This window comes from Myotis brandtii, unplaced genomic scaffold (assembly GCF_000412655.1).
Source record: "Myotis brandtii unplaced genomic scaffold, ASM41265v1 scaffold334, whole genome shotgun sequence".
Taxonomy (NCBI): domain Eukaryota; kingdom Metazoa; phylum Chordata; class Mammalia; order Chiroptera; family Vespertilionidae; genus Myotis; species Myotis brandtii.
In genome coordinates, this window is record NW_005362885.1 from 647299 (window position 1) to 647740 (window position 442).

Sequence of the window (442 nt, forward strand, 5' to 3'; positions counted from 1 at the left end):
AGTTCCAGGGCTGCCTCCTCAGAGCTCAGCATCTGGTCAGTGGCTCACAGTGGCTGTGGCCGTGGCCCGGCTGGCGGGCCCCAAGGCCCAGGTGCCCTCTGTCCAGGGGAGCAGCTCGTGTGGCAGGCACCCTGGGGTTGCTGCCCTGTGGCTTCTTGGTGTTCCCACCCCCAGACCAGGAAGGGGCTTGTGACGGTGCCTCATTCCCGGTTCCATGATTGGTTTAAACTTGGAAGTTCCAGAGTCACGATTCGACCGAGATTCCGCGGACAGTGAAGAAGGGGAGGAAGAGGTGGGCGAGGGCACCCCCCACAGCACCGCCCTGACGGAAGGCGAGTTCGTGCCCGACTCCCCAGCCCTGTCGCCCATCGAGCTCAAGCAGGAGCTGCCCAAATACCTGCCCGCCCTGCAGGTCAGGCGCCCCGCACGCTGGCTCCTTCAC

At 65.2% G+C, this 442-nt stretch overlaps 1 protein-coding gene across 2 annotated transcripts in view; it reads left to right on the plus strand.

The window, feature by feature from the left end:
* The window catches only part of CDK11A (cyclin-dependent kinase 11A), a 24658-nt gene that overhangs the window by 9235 nt on the left and 14981 nt on the right, over positions 1–442 (plus strand). For both annotated transcript variants that reach the window (XM_005871290.2, XM_005871291.2), the window contains exon 11: positions 237–412. In XM_005871290.2, coding sequence (XP_005871352.1) covers positions 237–412 — 176 coding nt within the window. The remainder of the gene's footprint in view (positions 1–236; positions 413–442) is intronic.